At 36.4% G+C, this 27,742-nt stretch overlaps 1 protein-coding gene across 1 annotated transcript in view; it reads left to right on the forward strand.

The window, feature by feature from the left end:
• LOC150077365 (adapter molecule Crk-like) overlaps positions 1-27,742 on the forward strand; it is a 265,034-nt gene that overhangs the window by 141,793 nt on the left and 95,499 nt on the right. Inside the window, exon 4 of the mRNA XM_090386693.1 lies at positions 1,666-1,713. Coding sequence (XP_090242819.1) covers positions 1,666-1,713 — 48 coding nt within the window. The remainder of the gene's footprint in view (positions 1-1,665; positions 1,714-27,742) is intronic.

Here is a 27,742-nt window from a genome sequence, read left to right on the forward strand (position 1 = left end):
AAAATTACCTAAAATAAACTGGGTTAAAAGCGATAAAACCTGTAGCTTTCGGAAGCATCAGCTTCCTTCCTCAATAGTGCTACAGGTTTATCGAAAGCTACAGGTTTTATTGCTTTTAACCCAGTTTATTTTAGGTAATTTTATTACAATGATTTTATTACAGTTGTAATTCTTATATAGTGTATCATAGCAGTTTTATTTTATACATTAAATTTTATTGTAAATGTTATTTTAATTTGTAAATTCTAGTCACAGTAAACAGCTATTTCAATTAATGGTTGGTGTTATGAGCTTATTTATCGTCAAGATGTGACTAGTTTTGTTGTGCAAAAGTTATACTGCTTTTCACAATATGCGTTTCAGTGTTGATCTATAGTGCTTAAATAATTCTAATTTTTTTTCCTCAACCAGCTTTAATTGAAAATGAAAGGGGCCATATTGAACGCTTGAATTGGGGCTATGGATACTTTGCCATTTTAGCATTTTTGGAATATTTTATATTCCTTTCTGGTAATAAGTAAATATTTGTTAAATTTATATTCATCATGAAAAATTATTTATGCTCACCTTATACATCAGTATTCATGCTTTCTGAGGCGTTCTTTGCATCCAAGATCTAGTGTATTGCAGCTTCTCATTTTATTTGCCTCACAACAAATAAGATGTGGATACTTAAATACATAAACAGCTTAAATATTTCAGTTTACCAGGGAAATTCTCATCTGTGCTTCTTTTTCTAAGAATCATATGATTAATTCACTTTTGCACTGATTTGTGTTTGTTAATTTTTGAATTATCCTTTTGACATCTCAGAAAATTACACTATGTTGAAATCCAGGTGCTTGTATGGGCATGCCTGCAGAGTGCTCATGAAGCACTCCTTTTATCTCTTTCATGAAAGAAGTGAAACTAGATTGATTACTATCCATTCAACTCATAAAAAAATAAATTTCAATATTAAATGCATTTAATATTGAGATTTATTTTTTGTGTGTTTAGTTTTCTAATACAGCTATCAGTATGTAATCTTCAAGTTGATATCTGTGTGTAATTGGGTTAATTTTCAAATTTGCAAAGGAGCCTATGTTTCCATAATATGAATCTATATGGAAGCTGGAACAGTGCAGGAGAGAAAACTGTATGTGTGTGATTCCAGCATTCATTCTTTCTTGGTTGGTCCTAATGACTAGATTCAGCAGTTAATCCAGAAACATATTTTTTTTTAACATTTAGTATGGGAGTTCAATATATAATGATAAACTGTAATCTTTGTCTACAATAAAATACATTTTATAATAATTTGCATAGTTTAATTAGTGACATTCTTACAGTATTAATTAATTCTAATTAATGCCACTTATATTCTGCTAGCTGACAAATACAAATGCTGAGATTGTTTACTAAGAAATTATGACAATTTGCATTCAGTATTTTTGCTATTTTCTGTAAATAGTTTCAGTTGTGTACTCAAGAATATTCTCTTATTATGAATGAAGTAATTGAATTCTCATACTGTTTTGAAGAATTTCTTATTCAGTGACTGAAAATTTTAATTCTGTCTGAAGATTTTTCATTTAATACCTTTCTAAAGGATATACATTACTCAAATTTTTTAGCAAATTATAAAATACAGCAGTGACTAATGCTTTTGTGCTCTTGTTTCAGGCTCCAAAAAAGGAAAAAGTACGGGCTAAATATGATTTCGAAGGAAGCGTATGTTGAAATAAATTTATATTCAAATAAATAAAATTATACAGAATTGAATGGAATTATTAAAGAAGTAATAAAGATTAACATAAGGAGTAAACAAAATTTACGAATATTAAGTATTTTCATTACAAGATAATTATGTAGTTTTATTTTTATATGTTTAACTGTGCACAGGAGATAATAGCAAGTAATGAAATTGTAAAAGCTGTTTAAAACCTATTATGTGAGTTTTAGTTGACAATAGTTAGAAGATATTGAAGAATTTACTGATACCTTTTTTCAGTTTCTGTAATTTTCAGAAAAAATATAAAAAAGAAGGAAGATTGTTCTGAAGAGCAGAAATGAAATGAAAGGAACAAAAAGGTTAATTTGGCAAGGTTTTTTTTTTTTTTTTTTTTTACTGAAAACCCCAAACATGAGAGGTTTTAGAACCCATAGTACTTAGTACCATGTATGGGTTGAAGGTCGAGAAAATGAAAGAAGATATATGTTTACATTAGACTTGAACTTCTGTAGATTGTAATTTTCAGGAAATACATATGAAGGAAGGTCATTCCAGAGAATGGAAGTTGAATGAATAAATGAGGAAGAAGAAAAGTTGGTTCTGAGTTAGAAGTTGGACAGTAAAAGGATGTTGACTGGGTGTGGCATGAATTCGAACTGCTTTGGAAGACAGGGGAAAATATAGAAGCAAATTCAGAAGAACAGTGTCCATGGCCATAACTATAGAAAAGGCATGCAGCAGAAACTGAATGTCTATGAGACAGAGAGTGGAGAGACTGTTAGAGATGAATCATTAATTAACCTAACTGCCCTCTTTTGAATGGAATCTAGAAGCCCAAGAAAGGTTTTAGGGGCACTGTGCCAGATGTGGGAACAATATTCCATGGTAGGGTGGAATATTGTTCGGTTTGTACAGAGCGTTACTTTTTCCGAACATCTGTTTGGAAAAAGTAACGCTCAGAGTGAAAGAGAAAACCAAGTTTTTTAGATGCAGAGGAAGTAATATTTGTAATGTTGCTTATGCCAAGAGAGAGAGAGAGATTGGAAGTCAGGGTAATTCCTAATAGAGATATATGATCTTGATTAGAAATTGGAGGGTCATTGAATATAAGCATACAGGCAGAAGAATCCTTTTTGCGAAGATGGGAGTGAGTTTTAGTTGGATTGAAATCAACTAAGTTATCTTTGCCAAACTGGAGAATTACCTGGAGATCAGCATTAGAAGGAATTGGTAGTGGATATTCAAGAAGTTGAAGCAGTTTGTGCAGAGCAAGGTTTCTAAAAGTGGAATGCAATGTGCTATCATCAGCAAAACTATGGATAGGATTTCTGTTCGATGGAAGAAGGTCATTAATATACAAGAGGAAAAGAGTGTGAGAAAGAACTGAACCTTGGGGGAACACCAGCATTAGTGGAGAAGTTAGATGGCAGTGAGCTTTATGCCAAACATGATCAAAAGCCTTTGAAATGTCAAGAGCTACTGCTAGAGTTTCACCAATGTTTTCCATAGAAGTTGTCAGTAGATGGGTAACATAAGCCAGAATATCACTAGTGGATCAACACTGACAAAATCCATACTGGCAATCATTGATCAGATGGAAGTTTTCTATATACAGTAGAACGTCAGGTATCCAAATAATTAATGTCAGGCCTCTTCCAGATAGCAAAATTTTCCAGATAATTGAACGTAAGGTAAAATTAAATAAATTCTGTTATAATTTACTAAGGTAAAAGAAAACTATTTTAAATAGCACGAAAAAAACAAATTTATTTAATTAAAAATAATAATAATAACATATATTAATAAAAATTCCGCACATTTACATATGTATGTATATTCGGATAGGTATTTTTTGGCAAATTTTATATAGAAAAAATGTAAAGTAATTTTTTTAAATGTTCGATCGTTTTTTGTTTCGTTTACAGTTGTGACCTATTTTTTTTGCGGCTAAATCTCAAGTTCCTTAATATCAATTTGATTGTATCGCATTCTTTCTGGTTTTTTGCCCATTTCAGTGCTCTTTTGTTTTTTTTTTCATTGACATTTTACTGTAAAAACACTGAATAAAATAATAAATCGCACAATTTCTGGCCAGTATTATTCTTACCGAATCTGGAGCTAAACTAAACATATGAAATGAAGAGAAGAAAATGTCATGGAAAATTGGGTTCACGGAAGTGAATGACTGAACTCTGTCACTCATGGTTTCCGAGAAAACCCATCAATCCTAATCTAACATTTCACAAGATATGTGATGTAAAAAAACAGACAGAAATACTCTCGTAGCATAATAAACATTTGTCTCAAAAACCAAGATGATCAGCTCTAGTTACCAATGTCTGACATCAGCTTTGATCCTCTGGCCACCATATTAATATCAGGACAAGATCTGATTACTGCCATAAACTCACTGCCAGCAACTGCTACTACTGGACCTGATGGAATCCTGCAGTTTATGCTTAAGAGCCTAAGTCCTTCTATCCTACAAGCTCTATTATATATTTGAACTTGATTATAAAAATTTGAACTCCTCATGGAGTTCAAATTTTTGGCCCTGTCTTGACATCAGGAGTTCAAATTTTACTAAGTATTCCTAAATGGTACATGCCAATCTCAAACTCATCCCACCTGTTTAAGCTGCTAGAAAAAATACTGCTGCTGATCCTCATTATCAAGCAAATTCTACCAAATAATCTCTCACAAATTCACTATGCACTTTCACACAGATCAAATGTGACCAACCTTCTAGAAACTACCAACAGACTCGTCACAGCCTTTGAGAATAGAGAACTAGAAGCCACCTATGTAGATATTGAATCTGAGCATCAGTCCAGAGAAATCAGAAACCATTGTTTTCTGGTTAAAACAAAACCCAACAAAAATCTATCCCTGAAGGCTTCCCATTTAGAATTCACTGTACTGTTGGTAACATCATTAGTTGATTCCACTGAATAGATTTGAAAACTGTCTCAGACCACTGTAATCATCCTTACGAAAGCAAAAATCCTTTCGTTTACCCTTGATGATAGTTGCATCTTTAAGTAAATCCCACATCAGTACACTGATCACTTTCACCTAGTGGTTCCTTTATCTGAAAATTCTTAATGCATGAATAATCACTGCTGATAATCAGATCAACAATATTACTCCCTCTAGTTACCCCTCAAACATGTTGCTGTAGAAAACAATCCTCCAATAAATCCATGAAAGTTTTGCTAGTGTGCGAGTGACCAACTGAAAGTTCCAGTCAATATCTGGAAAGTGAAAATTCCCCATTACAAGACGTTCTGATTTACTGGCCCACTCTATTTCTCTGCTGAACTGTTCATTGTACTCATCAGTTATTAGGCCTATAACACACTTGTAATCTCATTTTCCCTTTCCCAGTGTTTATGTCACCCCAAACAGACTCACGTTGCACTGCCCACCCATGTCAACTGGATGCCCAAAATCTAAGGATTTTGTGTTCCTTAACTAACACCATAACCTTCCTCCCTTCCTACCCTGTCTGCCATTTCTATACACATTTTACTCCTCAAATTCCAATTCTGCACCGCTTACATCAAATTTATTTACTATACTTCTAGCATTGGTGTTCATGCAAGTATACATGTACCTGTTCTTACTCGTAGTTACCCTAACACAGCACATGTATTTACTTGTTCCATGATAACTCCCTGCAGCACTTGAAATCCCCAGCAACTTGCTCTGTAGGCTGCTGCTCAATACGATAGAAGTAGTGCAAGAATCACTTTCGCCTTTGCTTGCGGCTACTGTTAATCTTTTAGTCTGTGAACCCCCCCAAGCTAGCAATTTTCCGACCCACCTATCACTGCCTCGATAGCATCAGTAAATACTTGTGCTCCCTTTCTATTTAAGTGTATCCCTTTTCTGTAGAAGTAGTCTCTCCTGTTAGTAAGCACAGTCCACGCTGAATGAAATTCTACCCCGTGAGCCTTGCACAATCTCTCCAGGGCCTAATTGGTTGCCAAGGCTCTCATCCTATACTCCTTCCTATCGTGTCTGGGCAGAATTGCAGACACTTTCAGATTTAACCCTAACTCGCAACTTTTTTCAGCATTGAGTAATTAAGTAAATCTGCAGATTTCCTACTCTTTAGGTCATTAATGCCAACGTGAATATCAGTTTTACCTTTTTTGCCCTTAAAAGATATCTGCCCTACAACATCATCAGCTTTTGACCCTGGTCGTGTTCCACCTATTCTTTTTACATAATATATTCACTGTCTCGCTGACAGTAGAGTCACCAACAATAACTGCTTCCTGTGGGAACAACGCATTCTGCCTTGGAGATTGCCGCTGTGTTGCCTGATGCATAGGAGTGAGTTCTGGCGTTGAGTTGGGCAGCTGAGAGCTTGATGGACCCCCTCATATTAATTTCTTCGAATATATATACCCTACACCTCAAACTCTCATAGATGCCCATCAGAATGGGCATCTATGAGAGTTTGAGGATGCTGAGTTGTCCCCTAATTTCTTTAGTTTCTGCACCTAGCACACACACACGAAGACATCCTCCTTGGCTAGATCATGTCCTGTTCTAGATAGTCTTGAAACTTTTCACATTTTGCACATTTTTTTTAGACTGAAGTGTTGGAGAATCGCCTCCTTCAGTTTCCCACGAGCCATAGTACTATCTCTGCTTTGTGCTCACTTCTTTGCTGTTCTAGTCTGGGTCATGATTCCTTTTAAGTATAATTAACAATTAAATTTAATAAGATTGATGAATTTTACTGTTTAATTGATAATACTATACTAATCTAACAGATTTCTAATACAATGCTACGTATTTTGCTATTTAGTTTTACTTTAAACCTTATGCTATGAAGTTCAGGGTTTACACTATGCTATTTCATATTGTATAACAATGGCAGCAAGTTACGAATGGTAAGATCTACAGATACTAAGTATTAACTTTCAAAATCACTATCTAAATTCAAATAAACCAAGGAGCTTGACTAGGACTATAAAGCTACTTATAGAAAATAATTTGGTATAACAATTAAATCAATAAAACAACTAAATATATATATAAAACTTAGTGTTTGCCGGAGCCGCAAAAGTCGTGGCCATCACGGTAATAACCTCATATCCCCGACTTTCTGATATTATGCATCTAAGATCTAGATGTCAATTTCAACAAGTTTAGTCAGGACTGACATTATAGAAAGAGTATACTACGTTGTGGGTGGCCAAGGCCTCCAGTATTATAACCTGAGTCCCGATGTATTCTCGTACTCAATTCAATGTATGTAATTATGCTATTGGATGTGCAGTATGTTATGTATTTTGTGACTAATGTTCTGTACACTTACTTAATGATTAGTATACCCAATTCATTTCTCTATTTTTCTAATACTTTAAATTATTCATTATTATTGTACTCATTTATAATAGTGAAATTATAGTAATCTTATAATACCGTGATAAATCTGACTAAAAAGTGAATAGCAAATGCTTAGAAAATGGTACTCACCTTGTATAAATCTGCAATAAATTTTTTGGTAGATGGTGGCTAAATTTTGGTTGGAAGAAGCATTAAAAAGAACTAAGGCAGGGAATGGGGTGAAAATATTTTAAACAGATTTTAAAATGAGTGCAAGGAAGTAGAAATGCAGATCTCTAGTCCTTGGTTGTCATAAAGAGGTTAAAAGATGCGAATGAAAAAAAGAGAGAACTCATTTATTTATTTTGGTTTATTCAGGCAATTTTGTCTTTACATTACGTTGTTAACCCCTGGCCACTGTGCCATAATGGGCAGTTGCAACTGCACTACCATATAAATCACTATCTCAGTGTGTCAATAAAGATATCTTCTCTCTCTCTCTCTCTCTCTCTCTACTGCCATTAACAAAAAAAAAAAAAAAAAAAAAAAAAAAGAAGAAAAATTAACCTTTCAAATTAGTCTGGATAACCAGTGTTTTACTGTAGTTTAAGAGTTGGTGGTTAATTTATTTCTCCATTACTTTAGAAAGAGTAGAAGTAATTGTGATGGGAGGGATTTGTCACCTTTTCTGGGAATTGGCTGGATATAAGAGAATATCCAAGCAGAAGGAAAAACATCTTTGGAATAAGAAAGTGAAAAAAAGGTGACACAGAACAGGAGTAAGTTCAGGAGCACAGGTTTTGAGAACAAGTGGAGAAATATCAGGACCTGGAGCTTTCTTAGCATCAAGGTTTGTCAAAATCCTTCTGACATCCTTTCTACAGAAGATCACAGGAGGCATTCAGTGGAGTGTACTGGGAATGGTGGGATGTGGTTTACCAAGATCATCAATACATGAGTTGGAAGAAAAATAGGATGCTAGCAGGTCAGCTTTATCTTTGGCTGAAGTGACAATAGAACCATCTGGTGTTGACAGAGGTGAGAACAGTAGATTTGGCAAGAGACCAGAATGCTTGGCTATCATTTGGGCAAGAAGCAAGTTTTGTACTCTCAGCCTGTTTGAATCTAGTTTGGACTGATTATTAATTGCTCTACAATTGCGAGTTTTCATGTAGGCAAAAATGAACCTGGGGATTTGGAAATATACAGCATTCTTTTCTTGAACGGTCTTAGCACATTTATTGGAAAACCAAGGTTTAGCTAGAGGACAAGATTTTAAGGTAGAGTATGGAATAAAGGATTTCATCCCAACAAGAATATTTTCACTGACACGATCTGACCAAACTTTGACATCAGAAGATTTGAAACAGTAATCTGACCAAGGAAAAGAACAAAAGAAATCTGACAGATTATCCCATTTTGCATTCTTGTAATGTCAAACAACAGTAGGTTGAGAATGACCATGAGAGAAAGATTCCATTGATGAAGAAACCATCACCAAGTTGTGATCTGAGGTGCCAAGAGGACCGCTCACCTTGACAGTGTACTTTGAATGTTTGTTTGTGGGAGAAAGATCAAGTGTGTTGGCTGCATGGTCAGGATTGTCTGGTGTTCTGGAAGGTAAATGAACATGTGCAAGGTCATTAGTAATTGCAAAAACCTCAGCATCTTGACCAGCTAGGTCCATGTTGACTAGAAAGGGAAGCCAGCTGGAGTTGTGAATATTAAAATCAACAAGGAAAATTACCTCACTTTGTTAGGGAAGTTGGGCTATAGAAAGTCAAATTTCAAAGACAGGAAGTCAAAGAGTTCCAGGTGATTAGTGGAGCTGGGAGAACAATAGAGGCAACAAATGAATTTGACAATATATTAGAGAGAGAGATTTTAAGTTTGAAGTTTAACCAGTTTAGAAGAAAAATGTAGAATTACAAATGCTAATTCAGAAAAATGGCGTCAGTGAAAATAGCTATAGAAATGGCATGTGGCAGAAACTAAATGTTAGTATGTTAAGAAAATGACAATAGTATGTTAAGAAAATGATAATAGTAATAGTATTTGCCATATGGTGCAAGGAACCTACAGGCTTTTGCTGCATTGGCAAAAAAAAAAACCTCACCCAAGTAGATAAGAAAACACAAATTATGTTTCCCTCCTTATGCAGGCAAGTATCCAGTTGACTTTTGAATTTATTCAAACTGTCAGCCTCAACTACATGTGAGGACAACTTGTTTCAGCAATCAATGATTTGCTTGCTAAAAGAAAACTTCCTATAATCTAATATAAATTTCAACCCCTGTAATTTGAATTTATGGCCCATAGTTCTGGAATTCTTTATAACAATGAAAATTCCACATTAATTCATTTTGCTAATCCTTCTCAGAGCCTTATATCAGTCAGGTCAACTCTGAGGAGCCTAGCTGCCAAGCTCCTGTAGTCCACATAAACAGTCTTTCCTGATATGGACATCCTTGTTCCAATCTCATCATTCGAGTTGCCCATCTTTAGACTTCTTTCAAGAAGCTGAATGTCTTTTGTCAGAACATAGCATTCCAAATGTGGTCTTACAATTATGTTATATAGTGGATTATGGCCTTCCTATCTCTACAGAATAATGCTCAATGGGACACCGTGGGCTCTCCTGGAAGCCTGTTTACACTGTTAGAAAACTTCATATCTGCCTGTATTGTAACTCCCAGATTCCTTTCCTCCTCCACTGTTTTTAATTAATCCCTACCAAGTTTGTAATTTATTTATGGGTTGCTATTCCCCTCCGTCAATGTCATGCATTTAATTCTAAATGCAGTAAATACTGCATTTAGCAGTATTGAAAAATAGCTGCCACTTCTGACCATCTTTGAAGTCTGTTCAAGTCATCCTGAAGCACTGCTTGGCAATGATTATTAATGGCTCTGCCAATCTTTGTCATCTGCAAATTTTGACATCCCTTCTTCGTCAATGTCATTTATGAAAATAAGAAACAACAGTGGTCCAAGAACTTATCCTTGATGGATCCACTCCTGACGTTACACCGGGGCTCCCCAAACTTTTAGAGAAGCAGGCCACATATGAATTTTTGGAATATTTGGCAGGCCAGAGAAAATTCCTAATTACTGAAAACACCATTCGATTAAAGTTACGCAGAGAAACATTTTATACCTACCTATATCTACAGATTCAAAAATAAATCTATGGATATGTAATATAAAATGTACCAGTTTGTTCATATCAAACTTTAATTATTACTTATTTATTGTACTAATCACAAAAATAAAGCTAGTAATATGTGAGCAGACATTTTTGAAAAGGTCTGCTCACATATATATGTACTTCTGAAAATTGATGTAACCTTTCCAAAATTTATATTTTTCGAATAATCTGACTCTGATAATGTTGAATAAAATTGAATTAGATTTTCATTTTTAAATATTGTATTCAGTGCATCATTATATTGAAGATCTACCAACCCTAACTGTAAATTCTCATCAACATTGTTGATGGGTACATCAAATGGATATACCCATCAACACCTTTGAATTATTTTTAAAACCAGAAAATTTATCTGCAGAATTTTCCTGCAACAAACTAGCTTTTTGAACAAAATTTTCAGTGGACAAATTACAACTAGGCATATTTTTGATAAATTATTATAACTAGGCATATTTTTGATAAATTATTCCGAAATAGTTGACTTTTAAATAACTCCAATTTTGTTTCAGATGTTTGACATTATAATACAATGTGAAATTGTATGAAACTTAATACGAAACTACAAGGACAAGTGAAACTTGTCCTTGTAGTTTCATATTAAGAATATTCAGGTGTTCACATATATCTGTTAAAAAGGCAAGGTTCCACAACCATTTGAGATCTGACAGTTCTGGAGCAGGTTTCAATTTTTCATTCATAAATAGATCTATTTTGATCCCAAGTTCAAAAAAGTCGCTTCAACACATTACTATGACTCAACCATCGTATTTCAGTGTAGTACAACAAATCACCATATTCAGCCTCAATAGTTTCAAGAAACTTTTGAATTGGCGACTATTCAGACTAGTCTTGTGAATAAAATTTACTGTTGCTATTACAGTTGACATGACTGAAACTACCACACAAAGACTGCTGGTGAATTATACAATGAAATTGCATTGGTTTTTTTAATATTTTTACTCTCAAGGTATTTATAAAACTGACCCATGAACCCAATTTTAGTACCAACCATATTTTTAGCACCATCTGTTATATAACCACTGATAGCAAATCCCAATTCAATTTGAGGCCATCAATTGCTTCTGACACACTCAAAAATATATTTTCACCTGTTATATCTTTCAAGCTTTTTAATGCAACTACCTCTTTGGTTACTGTAAAATTTTGATTTACACCTCTGAGCACATCCAAGATCGTTACATTACATGTGCTTCGGCCTTACCAGTTAAAATGCATGTAATGTAGACTTTACAGTACTCGTCTGTATTACTTGAAGCGGTTGTATATTTCCATCAAGAGGCGAATCATAAACATTTTTCTGCGACCAGGTGGGCCGGTCAAGAATATTTGAATCAGTTTGCGATTGGGAGCAGTGTTGCCAACTCTTAATAATATTTCCCGCTAGCCGCATACTCAAAATCCGCTATTTTTAGCACTTGACCCGCCAAATTTTAAAAATTTTCATTTGTTTGTACTTTGTAGTGAATAAAAACAAACAAACAAATAGTATATATAAATAGTTATTTATTTTTCTGTTTTTAATATAAAATCAATATCTAAAAATCTAAATTAATTTCTAAATTCAATACCTCCTCATCATATGCTTCTTGTGTACCTATTTTGCGAAGCACTTCTTCAGGTAAAACATAATTTCTACAACACTTTTCAACTATTTTGAGCGGCGCCTCCGTAGCCAGGTGGGAAGGAGCAGCAGTGCGTAGCACACGCTTCTTGATTGGACCGGGGTTCGAGCCCGTCACCACCAAATACGGAGGATGTGGAAAGGTCAGGGAATGACCACCGCATATCCCGGAGCAATATGGCCTTAGTTGCTAATGCTCCTAAAAACCAAACAACAACAACAACAACAACAACTATTTTGAGCCCGTATCGTACTGATAAGATTGCATTAACCATGCCAACACTCATTCTGTTGCGTGTTTTGTTTTTTACTAGATTTAAGTTGCTGAATATTCTTTCCACATCTGCATTGGATAATGGCAAAATTAAAATACCCAATGCAAATTCGCTAATTTCTTTAAATGGATTTTCACCGCTTGCATCTCGATATTTCGAAACTTCTGACAAAACTTCATTGTATTGTTGAAGTTTTCCCATTTAACGAGAGTATTGTTTATATACTGTTGCTCAATTTTTTCAATTTCTACTTCAGACAATTTTAAATTTTGTAATAAATTTATCAGTGGTTCTTTTTGTTGCTTTAATATATTGTTAACTGAGATTAATGACATTTTTTCTAATTCTTTTATGTTGTCCGGAAGGCGTTGTTTTAATTGTTGATACAAATCAATCAAGAAATTACGGCATCTCTCTCATCTGTTGTTGTGATAAGTTTATTTATTATTAATTCATTTATTTTTCTTTCAAATTGGTAACCTAAATATGGCTTAGGGTCTAAATAATTATTAATGTCCTCTTCTATCCTTTCAATATGTGTATTTGGTAAAAACATTTTATTGGCAATCATCGACAATAGCGTGTTTAAATCATGTAGTGATAATGTAGGATCAGCAGTATTTGATTCTAAGATTTGTTTACTCTTTGTACTTCAGATAAGATAGGTTTTAAAAATAAAAGATACGCTAAATTACTTTCATCTTTAAACATTGAATAAAGAAGTTCTGCAGTATAACATTTGTCAGTCAAACGAGTTATTTCAAAATGGGCTTTTAATTCAATATACTGTTCTAAAATTCTTGTTATAGCAACTTCAATGGATAACCACCTTGTTTGACACGAATGAACTATCTTTTTCGAATCTGCACCATCGTTTATGGCACTGTATAAATATTTGAATTGATTTTGTCGGCTGGTGGATTTACTAAACCAATTATAAGTTTCAGCTATCATGAATTCTAGACTTCTAGGGAATGTATTCGCGGGTTGCATGAGATACTGCTAATTGCAAAGAATGACATACGCATTTAATTAATATCAAGTTCGGTACATCGGACTTCAAATGTGTATAAACGCTGTTATTAACTCCAATCATAACGCTAGCATTATCTGTCCCAATACCCACAAGATTATTTAAAGGAAGTTTAAAATTTTCCAGCGTTATTTTAATTGAATTTGAAATATTTTCAGCATTACACTGATCTAATTCTACAAGAGCTAAGAATGTAGAAACTCTTTTATCGAATTGCTCATCATAATACACAATTGCAATACCTAATAGTTTTGTTACACTAATATCGTTTGATTCATCTAGTAACAAACTATAGTTTGAAAAGCCAATAAAGACTTCAATAAATCTTTCTGAAAGTGGGGGTGTAGGATATATTTTATAATGCTGCTGCATTTTGTTCGATGAATTTTTAAAGTTTTGGCTGTTTGATCTTGGAATGCATTCTTACATAATTCACCAAGGTGGTCTATTGCCAGTATTGACGAGTGAGCACAAACAAACAAACTTAAATTTGCTTCAGCTTCCACTGTTTGTAAATTCTTGGTGGGAAAATTTAATTTAGATTGGTTGCCTGATCTATTAGGTGAAAATGGTTCTGCTGACTTAATAGGTTTGAAAGTTTTTAAATGACTTTTAATGTCCGAAATTTTAGCAGTAAAATCAGACTTGCAATATTTACATCTTGCTCGAGTTGGATGTCCTGGAATCTCTACTAACCAGTCTTTGAATTGTGGTAAAGCTAATGATTCCTTCCGAAAATTTTGGGTATATTTCGTTTTGTTTTTGTCCGCCATCCCGTAAGGTAAGGCTTATGGCCAGTCCGCCTCTGTCGATAGAGAAAAAAATATGAAATCGTGAAACGCTTTGAGCGAAATGAAAGACCATGTGATATTGCATGTGCTACAGACCTAAATGAGGCAACGCCGCGAATTTCAAAGAATGCGGAGAAAATAAAAACAACTTTGATAGCAGGAACAACTAAAAGTGTAATTAAAATCCATTAGATTAAGACACAAAGAATTGGAAGAGATGGAACGGCTGTCATCTGTTTGGATAGAAAATCAAACAAAAAACAAGTTTGCTTACGATACAAGCAAAAGCATTAGCAATATTTTATTACGACCTTTACGTAATAAAAAATACGTAATAATCGTAATAAAATACGTAAGTATTTTATTACGATTATTTATTGTGTTTGGTAATGTTTTGGTTACAAATGTGTGTTCAATCTTGGGTGGTCGGCACCTAACCCAATTTTCCCCATAGGGCCTGTTGTTTATATTGCACGAGGGTTTCTAGGAATACAACTATCGTGCTATACGAGGACTGACTATACTAAGGTATTATTACACTGTGGTTATTAGAAATAATTATTACTTATTACTCTTATTACTTACTGCTCTGTGGTTATTAGAAACGTTGAAAGAGATGTCGGTAATTCGAATCGCATTTCTTGGAAGCCAAACAAATACGACGAAGAAAAATTATCCAATGCCATTCCTTCGCGGTTTCAAAAAAAGGCATCATTAGAATTTTTTCCACATTTTTAGATTTGCTCCAACAATTTAAAGCTATGACCCAATGATCAGGTCGTTTGACCGCGAGTGTAACTACGTAAAATTGTTGGGGTTCTCCTCAGGGAAATCCAGAATAATATGAAACCGATTCTTCGCTTTATAAAAAAAAAACTATGAAATATGATATCCCTACTATTTCAATTATGAATTATTTTTATTGTTAATTAAATAATTAATTGAACAATTAATTTAATAATTCTTAAATGAATATTTCTTAATTTAAATGTTACATTGCCAAAATACATAAAATGCTAAACATTTATACTCTTCCCGCTAAAAAATCCGCTATCCGCTATTTCATATTTTTATCCGCTAAACCTGAAGCAATTCCGCTAAATCTAGCGGGAAAACCGCTAAAATGGCAACACTGATTGGGAGATAAGTAGTAGCAGATTAAAAGATAAGAGAAGAAAAAATTTATGAGTAGAATCTCTTTCTTGTCATTGGCCATTCTCATTAAGTTGCAGAAGTCCTCGTTGGTCACCAAGTTTTTGCATTTCTTTGCAATTGCGCTGAGTTGGTTGAGCATGACAAGCTTTAGATCCTCATTCGTCTTGCTGTTTGGATGATTGTATAAGTTTTAAAAGGGGTCTTATTCTCACAGTCGCATTACAAGGCTGCGTACGCATTACTGCGTACTTCATCAGGGTCACCGTCATCGTTGTCTTGACTCATCGTCTTGCATATTTCAATTGTTTTACGAATGTCCAAGTCCAATTCATACAATTTGCAATCTAGTATGAACTCTTCATTGTCATCGTAGATCTTGACATATTTCATCACTGACAGTATCTCTGTTTCCTCATTGCAAAATGGAATGTGCAGTGTTACCATCTCACGTTTGTACTCGTTGAGATCTTGAGCTCATAGTTTCAATAGTGTATTATGCGTGGATACTGTCGTTCCTTGCAGATCTCATAGCACTGCATTGTAATTTGCGACAAAGCGACAGAGTAACATGATCCAACATGATAGTATGATTGTAACAATACAAATACTTGTTTGCAATCATACTATTCAACAAATGGCTACAAATGGGTAATTATGATATTGGCCTAACCTCTTCCAAACGTTGATTCGGTAGGTAAGCAGTTGCTGCGCGTGTCCTATTTATCACTAACGTTGATTAGGTAGAATAAGTAGCGGGCATGAGCATAAATTATATCATTCATGATTTTGGTTCTAGCTGTTCGAAATTTAGTAGGTGTCAAAGATGTTTACACATAAAACATCTTTCGTGCGTACAGGGTACACATTCAGTTTTTTATCCTGGGTTCTTGTATAGTTGAATCCAGGGGTAACCTTTGCTCCCATATGCTGGATATCAGGGTTCATGTGCAACCCGGTGCAGGATCCTACCAGTACCAATCATCAGACCATGCTACTGGTGTCAAGTTTTATCTCGGATTCTTTTGTAGTGGAAGCCTAGGGTGCCTTTGCACCTATACTCTGGACATCAGGGTGGTTGGTCTGCAGGCTGGCAAGATTTTAGGAAATCCCTAATTACTGTCTCTAACACCTATTGCTATTTAATGACAGGGTCAAGATTAATGGATTATTCTAACGATGTTTCAAAGAAAAGCTTTGCGTGGAAATAACAGAATTGATATCTAACCATACTAAGCTGATGACACAGAGGCATCAACACTATTAATCAATCAACAAATGTTAAAATAATCTTTAAAAGGTGTTTTTCATAAATTTTATTTGATCTAATATAAACATTAGTTTTTATGATCTAATTGAAATATCTGCGGGCCTGATAAAATTCTTTCGCAGGCGGGATCTGGCCCTTTGGCCATAGTTTTGGGGACCACTGCATTACACCAATAATCACAAGCCTTCCACCTTGCGGCCACCCAGCAATTTGTCTATCTTAGAGTCTTACTGGTAATCCCAACATGTTTAAGCTTACACAGCAACCTCTCATGAGGAACTGAGTCAAATGCTTTGCTAAAATCCAAATAAACTGTCGATATTTTCCCTAAATCCAGCTCATGAGTAACTGTGTCAAAATAGCCTACTAAGTTAGTTAAACATGATTTTCCATTAATAAAGTCTTGTTGTGTGTTCTTCAGAATGTCATATCTATATAAATATCCCTGGATTACACTTTTAATCATTGCCTCTAAGATTTTGCTTATCACTGAAGTTAAACTAACCAGTCTGTAGTTACCAACTTCAATTGTAGAACCGCTTTTATGTTGGCACTTCTCTAGTGCAAAGGAATCTACCCTGAGTCCAAAGATGCCTTCCTAATTAACCTCAATGATTCAATCCACTCCCTCACACTCTCTCTCAAAACTACATGGTCATCATCATCACCACCAGCCATTTTCAATCCATTGCAGGATGAAGTCCTCTTCAGCAACTTTCCAGTTCCTTCTGTTTTGCGCAATGGCCATCCATTTACTACCCACAAACTCATGAATTTCATCTGTCCATCTCCGTTGTTGTCTTCCAGGTTTTCTTCTAGCTCCTCTTGGGTACCATTCTGTTATTTTCTTAGTCCATCTGTCATCGTGTCTTTGAGCTGTGTCCTGCCCAAGACCATTTTAGTTCTTTAGTTTTGATAAGAATGTCCTTTACTTGAGTTTGCTGCCTAATCCATGTGTTTCTCTTCTTATCTAACAGTCTAATTCCCAATATAATTTGTTCCATTCTTCACTGTGTAGTTCTCAGCTTCTCTTCCATTCCCAATAGGGTATATACCATCAACTCTGGGAGCCTTACTTGTCTTTATGCTCAATGTTTTTCTAATAAACAATCATCTGTAATTATGAAACCACTAATTTCATTTGGCTTAGCCTCACTTGCACAGCACAAAGGATGTTTTGTCAGTCAAGACCATTCGTCAGTCAAGTACCTATTCAATTCATCTGCAACAGCAGCTGGGTTATTTGTCTATCCCACATCTAGTGCACAAGGATCTGGTTTGACTCTTTTTTTTTTTTTTTTTCTTTGTTGTATTCACATACATGAAAAATTCCATGTACCCATTCTTTGCTCTCTTTGGCAATGCTCTCTCATATGCAGCCTTGGCCTTCCTGACCTTATTTGGGGTACTATTACAGATCAACTTGTACCTGTTGTAGACTTCAGTACTTTTCATCTCTCTGTAACTGTCTCATGTTATCTTGTTTGTTCTATTTGACTAGGCAATCCATAGTCATCCATTTCTGCATCGTCCTCCTGCAGTATTTTCTTAAAAGTATATATGCATTTGTGGCTTCTGTAATTTTTTTCTTTAAAAGTATTCCTTAAACTGTCAAAAGTCCCTTCATATGTAGTTAAAACCCGTACCTTTACCTTTCACTACTGCAACATCTTTCTTCTTCTTCCAACTGATGATTGCATGATCATTTACTGACAAACATCTAGTTTATTTAAAGTTTTTCCCAGTCGTGAGTTTCCCCTCCCACTAATTTCAGTCTGGTGCAGTTTAAAATCTAGGTCTAAAATCTTCTGGTCTTAGATCACTCCCACTCTCATTGTTCCTTTGCTTTCAACTAACTCACACCACATAGATTCTATTCTGGCAGATGTAGCTTCAGACTCAGCAAAAGCTCTTTTCATGCTTAGGTTGCTTTTGATAAGAAGCATGGTCCTTCCACCTCTTCTATTTTCTCTATCTTTCATAAATACATTATGCATACCATAGTGGAACTCATCATCAATTTCCAGGTGGCATCACATCTCTTTTGGCCTTATTATGTCAACATTAGTTGTCCTAACCACGAGTTCAAATTCGGCCATTTTATTAACAACACTCCTTACATTACTGTAGACACAATTGAGAGTAAGTAATTTTCTGTAGTTTACTACCCTTATACACTCCTTGAGGTTATTTAGGTTTGTATTCCAAGCTTTATCTTTTCCCTCATTTGAAACATTGCTCTCTCAGAATGTTTTATCAACGTAAACCATTGTAGCAAGAAACAAGAATTCATGGGGTTGAGAGCACCCATGAATTGAATCCATGAAACGTGGATCTGAATTACCCTTCCCCCCCTTCCCCCAACTAGACTAGCAGTGTCCCTCTGATACTCAGTGATACTGGCAAAAATCCTTGCACCACCTTTGTTCAAATGAATATTATCTCTACAAAATAGATTCTTCCTACCTACAAATGGGGGCCACTGTGATAAAAATTTCCTCCAGAGCCTTGTAGGTTCTCTCAAGTTAATGCACAAGGCTTGCAGCATATCCCTCCTTTCACATCTTTGCAGAATTGAATACACACACACACACACACACACACACACACACACACATATTCTGATCTAACTCTGTGTTTTTGCAGCATAGTCCTATATTTTTCCAGCAGATGGTCAGATCATGTATGTTTAATATTATTATTTCCTACACAAATAATAATTCTTTCGTTTCCTCCCTTAAAATCTGACAATCTGTTGGTGAAACCATCAATTGTTGCTCCTGGCAAACACAGTCTGATTTTGGGTGACCTGTCTTTATTAAAAGAATGTTACCCCTTTTCCCTGACAATAGTGTCTCCAAATAAAACCTTCGACCAGAGCAGTGTGCACTTCAATATTCTTCAAATAGCAGTGGGAAATGGTGCAAGCAAGCAAGCCTATAAAGTATCAGCAAAAAAAAGGGGGGGGAACCAACCGACACACTTCACCCATCCATATTTTCTAAGGATTTGTCTAGTCCTTGAATTTATAATCAAACCACCCACTTCCGCAATATTAGCTGGAAGTTTGTTCCAACAATCAACCACTCGCTGACTGAAGGCAATCGTCCATGTACTTTCATATACACCAATGCTAGAAGTATAGTTAATAAATTTCATGAGTTTGAAGTGCTGGTCGAGATATCAAAGGCAGATATTGTTGGGATATCAGATATGTGGTGTCACACAGATATAAGCAGTGCAGAATTGAATTTGGGGAATACAGAAAGGATAGACAGGACAGGAAGGGAGGAGGGGTTATGCAGTTACTTAAGAAACACATAAAGTCTAAGGAAGTGCATCCAATTGACACTGGGTGACAGTGGTTCTAGGTGACTAGCAAGACTTTTGTGGATTTATTGGATGACTGTTTTCTACAGCAACATGTTCGGGAGGCAACCAGAGGGAGTAATACTCTTGATCTGATTATCAGCACTGATTATTCATGCATTAGGAATTTGCAGATAAAGGAACTACTGGGTGACAGTGATCACAGTGTAGTGATGTGAGATTTACTTCGATGTAACTACTATCAAGGGTAAAGGGAAGGGTTTCCCCTTTCATATAACTGACTACAGTGGTCTCAGACAGACACAATTGAGAGTAAGTAATGGAGGAGTGGAGGAGAAATTGCTGAAATTCTATATAGTGGGATCAACTGATGATGTTACTAATGGTGAATTCTAAATGGGAAACCTTCAGGGACTTAATCTTGGAGGCCACTAGGCTTTTCATACCAACTAAGAAATACTGTTCATGGTTTTGGATGTCAGATGAATTAATGAGGCTCATGGCAGAGAAGAAAAATGCATGGGATGCATATAAATTCTCAAGTGACACAGAAGCCTATGGCAGATATAAGCTAGTCTATAATCAAGTCACAAAGAAGGTTAGGTAGGCGAATGCAGATTATGAGAAATTTTTGGCAAAGGGTGCAAAGAAAAACAGCCAAGAGTTATTTACTTATGTAAACTCTAGAAAGAAAGGGATGAATCAGGTTGGTCCAATTAACATAGAGGGTTTGACTATTGATGATCATTGTATATAATCATTCAGTTTATCAGATAACTGATAAACTGAATGATTATTTTTCATCTATATTCACACATGATGAGGAATTCAAGGAGGGGAATGCCAGAAGTTTATCAAACTCTAACAGGGAGCTAAGTGATTTTGTAATAACTGAGAGCAAAGTGGAGGAGAAATTGCTGAAGTTAAACATCAGGAGGGCACCTGTGGTGGATGGGATCTATCCAGTTATATTAAAGGAACCAGCAAAGGAAGTAATCAGATCCTTAGCCATAATTTTCTTTGGACTCAGGGGAGGTCCCCATGGACTGGAGATGTGCAAATATATCTGCAATGCACAGGTGATTCAAAAGGTGACACAAGTAACTATAGACCTGTTAGTTTAACTTTTGTTCTGGGCAAAAAAATGGAGTCACTGGTTAAAGAAACATTTTGGGATCATCTAGACAAGACTGCAGTAATAGTTAAGACACAGCATGGGTTTGTTAAAGGGAGGTCTTGTCTGGCCAATTTGATTGGATACTATGATGTGGTCAAAAAGAAACTGGATGCAAAAATAATTTTGATATCATATACTTTGATTTTGGGAAAGCATTTGATACTGTTGCAGATGGACGACTGCTGTACAAATTGGAGTGGTATGGCATTAAGGGCAAGTTGCTACAATGGATAATGGGATGGTTGTGTGGGAGACGACAGAGGGTGGTACTCAATGGACACTGCTCTTTGTGGACTAATGTTATTAGTGGAGTGCCCCAGGGTTCAGTGCTGGGCCTATATTTGTTTTGTGTATTATCAATGATATTGCTGAAGGTATATCAGGCTTAATGTCCAAGTTTGCAGATAATACAAAGGTTTGCAGAGTTGTTAGTGATAGTAAAGACAGTATGCTACTGCAACAGGATCTAGATAAGTTTGGCAAATGGGCGGAGAAAAGGCAACTGAAGTTTAACATTCAGTTAAAATTAAAGGTAGGTCGTGTCTGACAGTTTGATTGGATACTATGATGTGGTCAAAAAGGAACTGGATGCAAAAAAATAATTTTGATATCATATACTTGGATTTCAGGAACGCTTTTGATACTGTTGCACACAGAAGACTGCTGTCCAAATTGGAGCGGTATGCATTAAGGGCAAGTTGCTACAATGGATACCAAGAGAAACTGGAGTTGTATGATACTGTGTGGGATAATTGTTCAGTCAGATATCAAGTTTACTGTGCAGTGCAGATGGGCTGTCAGAGCAGGACATGGAGTCTTGTCACTGATATATAGGAATTTTGCTAGCAGGGAAAAGGTGATGATTATCCCATTGTACAAGGCAATGGTCAGGCCACACCTTGAGTACTGTGTACAGGTCTGGAGGCCTCATTTTAGGAAGGATGTAGAGTTGTTATAAAGAGTACAAAGAATTGCAACAAGATTGGTGAAGGGAACAAAGGGGTGTGCTTATCAAGAAAGGCTTAAGTTCTGCAAGTTGCAGCATCTGGAGGCTAGGTACCTGTGAGGTGATCTGATTGAGGTGTATAAGGCCTCGAATGGTTTGAGCAGGCTCAATGCTGATGGGATACTTCCGCTTGCTCAGACTAAGAACCCAAGGGGGGCATAGATTCAAATTTAGGAAAGTCAGTTGTAGAATACATGTGCAGAAATTTGCCTTTAGTCAGTGGGTGATTGTCGGAACAGACTTCCATCTCTTGTAGTGTAAGTTGATAGCTTAAATAAATTTAAGGGAGAGCTAGACAGGCATTTGAAGTGAATGGATGGGTGAAATGGGAGGCAGTTTTTTTTTGTTTGATGCTGCATAAGCTTGCTTTTTTGCATTGTATGCCTCAACTGATGCTAACCTTTTAATATTTTTGAAAAAAGGTTTTTTTTTTTTTTTTTTTGTTGGGGATGTTGGGTGGCTGTTTATGACTGCAATTTTTTTTAGCCAAGAACTGCTGAACTACCATTGCCATGTGACTGAGTGCATAATCGCAGCCATCCTTCCATTTTTGAGATTCTCTTTGCCTCACATTCTCATGGAAATATGTTAAACATCATTATGGTAAGCAGCAGTAATGCTTCTCTCCCAGTCACAAATTCATGATGCACTAATATAACCCCATTGTCGAAAAAAAACGATTAGCGTGACTTTGACATTGGATTTTGTTGCAAGACTTCTTAAGCTGTGTGGATATTTTTCTGTGCCATTTGAATGATTCTACCTTGGTTGCGGGCTCATAATCAAACACCCAGTTCTCATCCCCAGTGACCACTTTTCATAGGAATCTTGGATCCTGTGTTGATTTTTCAAACAAGTCACCTGCAATGGCTTTCCTGAAGTCCATTTGATCATCTGACAACAAATGTAGAACAATCTTTGCACACGCATTACACATCCCTAAAACATCAGGATTATGTGCACTGAGCCTACAGACAGTCCAACTTCATGAGCAATGAGCATCAACAATGATCATCACCTATCATTTTGCACGAGTTCTTTCACTTTTGTGACATCGGTGTCCACCACAAGGTTAACCTTCCCGTGTTTCCTGTCCTATTTTAAACAGATTAAACCACTCGTTAACTGCTCTTTTCTTCAAAACATCATCTCCATGAACTTTCTGTAATGGGTGCAGTGTCTCTGTAGCACTTTTCCAAAGTTTAAAGAACTTGACGTTAGCACTCTATTCAAATTGCAACATTATGCAATCAGTCAGCTGTGACATGAGTGAATTGGTTGAGCCAGTTCCAATTTGGCATGTGTGCGCACCAAGGTCAACATCCCACAAAACCTTACAGCCATAGAGCAAACCATTTAAATATCATTGTGCAATTGTGGGAACTTTTTAAATGTACTATGTACAGAAAATCAATGTGTGTGGGCTAATTTGCACACTTTGCCACAAGGCCTACACTGTTTGAGACCAGACCAAGCCTAGCCTAGCCTAGCCTAGGCCTGGTCTGGTCTCATTGCAATACTCTCACCTCCCTCTAGACAACAAGAAATCAATTGCATAAAACATGATTTCCTTCACCAAAATGGTACTGGATAGGTACAGTCAACCCCCCCCCTGGGTTGTGTACTTAAGTATCCTCTATTTATTCCCTTCTGCCCAAACCCTTTCTGTATCATTGCATCAATTTTATCAGTTGTCTCGCAGGTGAAATGACCTCTGATGCTATTCATGCAGAGCAGGATGGTCTGTTATAAAGTGTAAAGTGTGTTTATGGTCTATTGGCACCAGGGGTTCCCTCCATCTCCATGTAGTATTCATTGCCATGTGTTACAGTATGCTGTAAAGGCCAGAGATTTAAGTATATGAATATTGTAAAGTGTAGTGTCATGTACCATTGTTCTTCTGACCTTTTAGCTGTTGAGTCCAATGGAGCCCACCCTAAGCCTGTGGAGGCAAGTCAGGTACACCAGTAATTTTATATCGTATTCTGGCAGATCCTTCCACCTAGTTTCCTGAGATTTCAGTGGCTAGGACCTAATAAAAAAAAAAAAAAAAAAAAAGGAGGGACTCTGAAGGTTGGGTCAAGCAAAGGAGTTTTTAGTTATGCATTGTAAATTTCAGAATTTTCAGTGTAGGGCTAGGATAATTTTGACATGGGTTGAATGCTAATTGGAAAGCTAGAGCAGGAAGAGGAGACCGAAGGCTGGTGGGGGGTGAGAGACAGAAGTATGGGGTTGATAGAGCAGAAGACCCCAAAATCAGTGAGGCAGGCCCATGCCCCACCAGGCAAAGAACAGGGGTGGCAGGGTGAAGGACACGGTGGACCATCTCCTCTCCTGCCAAGGGGGTGGGGGTTAAAAGTGGGCAGGACTAGTGCCCTGCTCAGATCGCCCATATGGCATTTGGCAGCAAGCTGCAGTTATCCAAGTTCCAGTGCTGAGTTCTTCATGGGATAAGTCCCATCCGAGGTTTCCTGTTTCCATGGTCTTTTACTAAGGTGAGTGTCAGTCAGACTAAGCAGCATCTGTGAGACTGCATAGATGAACGTTTAACTTCTGTTCATGAGGTGGGGTTGAGGAATCCTCACTGGCCAAACATTTTTGGAGTATGGGACGTGTACTTCATCTCAATGATGTTTATGTGATAGATTATGCTCGTATCACCACTGTTGGTTGGAATTGCTTTACGCCACCGCTGTTTCTGCTTGCTTCAACTACTACTGAAGCCTTTGTATCAACCCCATTTACAAAATCATAATGCGGAAAGATTGTAGATAGCATCATAGATGTTGCATGAGAGTAGTAGTTACCTGTCACACAATTCTCCCATCCTGCTCTGGTATTACATTATTCACTTGTTTATCACAGCATTGCTTTACATTTTTATTGTTGACAAAGACATCCTGAGATGTTGAAAGCTCCCCTGTTTTTTTCCTGTTTTTATCTTTTATGTTACTTTTACCTTTCTGTCAATCAAATTTAAGTGTTTAATCCATTAGTTTTATTTTTATAATTATTTTATCTCCGTGTTCAATTGGTTGGAATTATTAACAAAGATGTCAAGAAACAGAAGTCAGGATTATCCTTAGTAAAAATATGTGATCATCTCTAGAAGTTTAAGTGTTGTTGAAGATGAGCATGGGACCAGCACACTTTTTTAAAATTTTTTCTTAGTTATTTATTTCTCACCAAAAAAAAAAAAAAAAAAGTCACGACTTACTACTTGTACTGCTGTTGTATCAGTGTTTTGGTGTGAATATTGGAGCAAGTAACACGTAGTGCAGAGGAATAGTAGGGTTTCAATTGTAAATAAGTAGCTCAAAGGTTTTAATCACTTGTTGGGCATATATCTTTGTGTTTAGCTAAAGAATTATTACTTTTAGCAAGGATATAACTAATTTAACATTGTGATCATTACAGTATAGCATAATGTATATCTCAAACGTGATAACGTAAGGTAAAACTAAATAGTGGAATACATATCACTGCATTTAAAAATCTATTAGCTTAGTGTACTATTGTAAATTAATCTATTCAATTTGTTAATCTTATTAATTTTCTTGTTAATCAATTAAATTTTATTTAAACAAACATCATTCCCCAGACTAGAACAGCAAAGCAATGGGCACAACGTAGCAGGAGTGCTGTGGCTCAGGGGAGAACTGAAGGAGGCGATTCTCCAACACATCACAGCCAAAATGTGCAACTTGTGAAGTGCTTGCAGTCCTTCAGGAACAGGACATGATCTAACCAAGGAGGATGTCTTTGTGTGTCTTAGATGCAGAAAGTGTGAAGGAATGCCAACTCAACGTTCTGATGGGCATTTATGAGAGTTTGAAGAGTAGGGCGCTTGAAGAATTAAAATGAGGGACCCGGCAAGCTCTCAGCTGCCCAAGTAAATGCAAGAGCTCACTCTTGTGCATCAGACAACAAAGCAGCAATCTTCAAGGGAGAATGCACTGGTCCCACAGGAGCTAGTTGCTGTCAGTGACTCCATTGTCAGGGAAGTGGGAAATATGTTGTGCAAGAAGGATAAGTGGAATAGGACCAGGGTATGTATGCCAGGAGCAAAAGCAAATGTAGAGCATATATCGTATTTTAAAGGCACAAAAGGTTGTTGTAATATTGTTGTAAATGTTGGCACTAATATTAAGAGTAAGAGATCTGAGCACTTGCTTAACAAATACAGGGAAATGTTGGCAAAAGTTGCATTTCAACGGACTTTTTATTGTTTACATTTGCACTTAGGATTGCATTTCAAAGTGTTTACAATTCTGCCCAGAAATGATAGGAGGGAGAACATGTCAATCAGTTTGGCTCTTGAAAGGATATGCAAAGTTCATGGGATAGAATTTTTCTTAGTGTGTTCTGTGCTTGTTAATAGGAGAAATCATTTTTACAAGGATGGGATGCACTTTAATAGAAGGGGTACAAGAATCTTTGCTGATGCTATCGAGGCAGTGATAGGTGGATCGGAAAACTGCTAGCTTGGGGGGTATATACAGGGTAATAGTTTAACTAGAGCCATAGGCAGATGTGAAAGTGATCCTTGCAGTGCTACTATTGGTACATGCTGCAGCCTGGAAAGCAAGGTGTCTTGGATTTCAAGCCCTGCTACAGATCATCTTGAAACAATTGAATACATGGGCTCTATTAGGGTAACTAAGAGTAAGAACACATGCATGCATGCATACTTGCATGTACACTAATGCGAGAAGCATTGTAAATAAACTAGCAGAATTTGAAGTACTGATTAAATAATGGAATCAATGGAATCACAAATCATCGAATGCAGACATTGTAGGAATAGCAGAGATGTGGTGTCACTCAGACATAAATAATGCAATTTTTGAATATGGGGAGTAAAATGTATACAGAAAGGACAGACATGAGTTGTGGAGGGGTTATGCTCTTAGTTAAGAAGAATATTAAATATACGACAGTGCATCCAATTGAGTGCACTGTTGATTCAGTTTGGTGCGATATAAGCATTGGGAAACAAAATTGAGAGTAGAAGTGTATTATGGGCCTAATGACTGTGATGATATACCAAACAGCTATATAGGGGAATAGAGTGGGCCAGCAAATCAGAATGTCTTATAATGGAGGATTTTAACGTTCCAGGTGTTGACTGGAATTTGTGGTTTTGTCACTCACACACTAGCTAGACTTTTGTGGATTTCTTGGATGACTGTTTTCTACAGCAGCATGTTAGAGAAACAACAGGAGGAAGCAATACTCTTGATCTGGTTATCAGCAGTAATTCTTCATGCATTAAGAAGAATCTGCAGGTAAAAGACCCACTGGGTGGCAGTGAACACAATGTACTAATGTGGAATTTAATTAAAGACATTACTACTGTCAAGGGTAAATGGAAAGGCTTTAGCTTTCATAAGGTGACTACAGAGGTCTCGGACAATTTTTAAATTATGTGCGGTGGGACCAGTTGATGATGTTACTGAAAGCAAATTCTAAATGAGAAGTATTCAAGGAAGTAATCAAAGAAGCTGCTAGGCTTTTCATACCAACAAAGAAATACTGTTCAAGGGTTAGACCTAAATGGATATCAGATGAACTATTGAGACATGTGGCAGAGAAGAAAAGTGCATGGAATGCATTTAAATGATAAGGTGTTACTGCAATCTGGTGAGTATGGGCTTGGCACATCCAGGGTCCTGAGTTGGATATCATTATTCTCTTTCTTGGCGACTCCTTTCTACTTTTGACTCTCTCTCTCTCTCAGGGTAACTCGGAAATTTTTTTTGGCTGGTGCAGCATAAGCTTCAGGCTTGCTTGCACCAT

The sequence above is a fragment of the Mastigoproctus giganteus genome, chromosome 12 (genome assembly GCF_048544385.1).
Source record: "Mastigoproctus giganteus isolate SK-2022 chromosome 12, ASM4854438v1, whole genome shotgun sequence".
In the NCBI taxonomy this organism is placed as follows: domain Eukaryota; kingdom Metazoa; phylum Arthropoda; class Arachnida; order Uropygi; family Thelyphonidae; genus Mastigoproctus; species Mastigoproctus giganteus.